Below are 1470 nucleotides of genomic sequence, written 5' to 3'. Positions count from 1 at the left end.
AGAATCATCGTTTTCATGTAGGAAAAGGAAAGAGAAAAGGGTGCCTTAATGTTATATGTTGAATTCCCAATGTGTTTAATATTGTGAAAGATTTTGTTAGAAATTCAGATAAAAATATGAATTATTGGTCAAAATGAAATTGTGATTACACGTCATCTCTATCCCTTTCCGATAGGTGAATGACAAATTAGATTTTTTCTTCTGAAAAAATTCAAATTTAAATTTAAATCTAATTAAAAATACTAAAAATCAATAGGAAAATTCTGATTAATCATTTTTGCTATTAAAAAGGAATAGAAATGATGTGGAATAACAATAAACCAATATTAATTGAAGTCCATACACATACAATACAATAGAAAGTCACTTAATACTAAATTATATATATATATATAAGGAAACATTCAATTCAATTTGATGTTACAAACGCTATATATAAAAAGGGTAAAATACAAAACATAGCCCTAACGTGCATGCATGCAAATAAATGCCATTCATTCTTTGTTTTTGTCATCTTTGGCACGTCTTAGCACTTCCAGAATTCAAGGTTTGAAGCCTCATTTGTTCGTAAAATTGAGTTATGAATTCTTCTGCTTTAGCATCAATCTCTTCATCGCCACCGTCATCGTTGTGCTCATCACATTTCTCTTTGTCGCTTCCTTCACAAGGCGAATCGTACAGGCTTGAATCACTTGATGACACGTCATTGAAAGACGAAATCGGAAATGCTATCGGAGACAACGGCGACAAAATAACTTCCTCCTTTTCTTCTCTATTGGGCATATACTTGGGCTCGAGCATGATCTTAGGAGTGGTGGCCTTCATGCGTGGGGAATGAGATGGGGGCAATGGGGTGCTTTGTAAATACATTGGATGCACCGACCCAACAACCATCCCTTTCCACTCTACCTTCGAATCCACATCGACCTGAACGGGCTTTGAATCCGGCACCGTTTCGGCCACGGGTTTCGTACGCAACAATCTAATAGCCACCTTGAAAAGACTCATGGAAGGGGAACGTGTTCTTCCCTTTTGCAAGGCCACATCATTTCCTCCATCGGGAGCCTTCTTTTTGTCCCTGAACATGGAAATACATGACATCGATGATGATGTGTTTTCCATTTTACAGAGACAAAAAAGAAAAGAGCCCCCAATGTATGGTTTTTTGCTATGCAAATTAAGAGTAAAAATCCCTTTGCCAAATTGAGACAATAAAATAACGATCTATATAATACGATTCGAGGGTATGAAACACAGCTAAAACAGAAGGGAATATTCTTAAAATGACCAACAAATAGTATTTACAACAAAAATGATACTAATTTAGTTACAAAACTCAACAATTACCCCTTTCTTAGATTCCACTTTGTCAGGTTTTTTATTTATTTATTTTTTTTATTTTTATGAATGGGATGCCTTATTTCATTTATGTATACTATAAAACTGTTTAAAAATTAACTTTTATTAACC

General features: G+C 34.4%; 1 protein-coding gene across 1 annotated transcript; it reads right to left on the bottom strand.

Moving 5' to 3' along the window:
• Positions 1-510: 510 nt before the first annotated feature.
• LOC107925630 (uncharacterized) lies at positions 511-1122 on the bottom strand. Its single transcript, XM_016856338.2, has one exon. The coding sequence runs from the start codon at positions 1120-1122 to the stop codon at positions 511-513; it is 612 nt and encodes a 203-aa protein (XP_016711827.1).
• Between the last annotated feature and the right edge of the window lie 348 nt (positions 1123-1470).

The sequence above is a fragment of the Gossypium hirsutum genome, chromosome A12 (assembly GCF_007990345.1).
Source record: "Gossypium hirsutum isolate 1008001.06 chromosome A12, Gossypium_hirsutum_v2.1, whole genome shotgun sequence".
Taxonomy (NCBI): Eukaryota; Viridiplantae; Streptophyta; class Magnoliopsida; order Malvales; family Malvaceae; genus Gossypium; species Gossypium hirsutum.
This window is presented reverse-complemented; position numbering and strand designations above follow the sequence as displayed.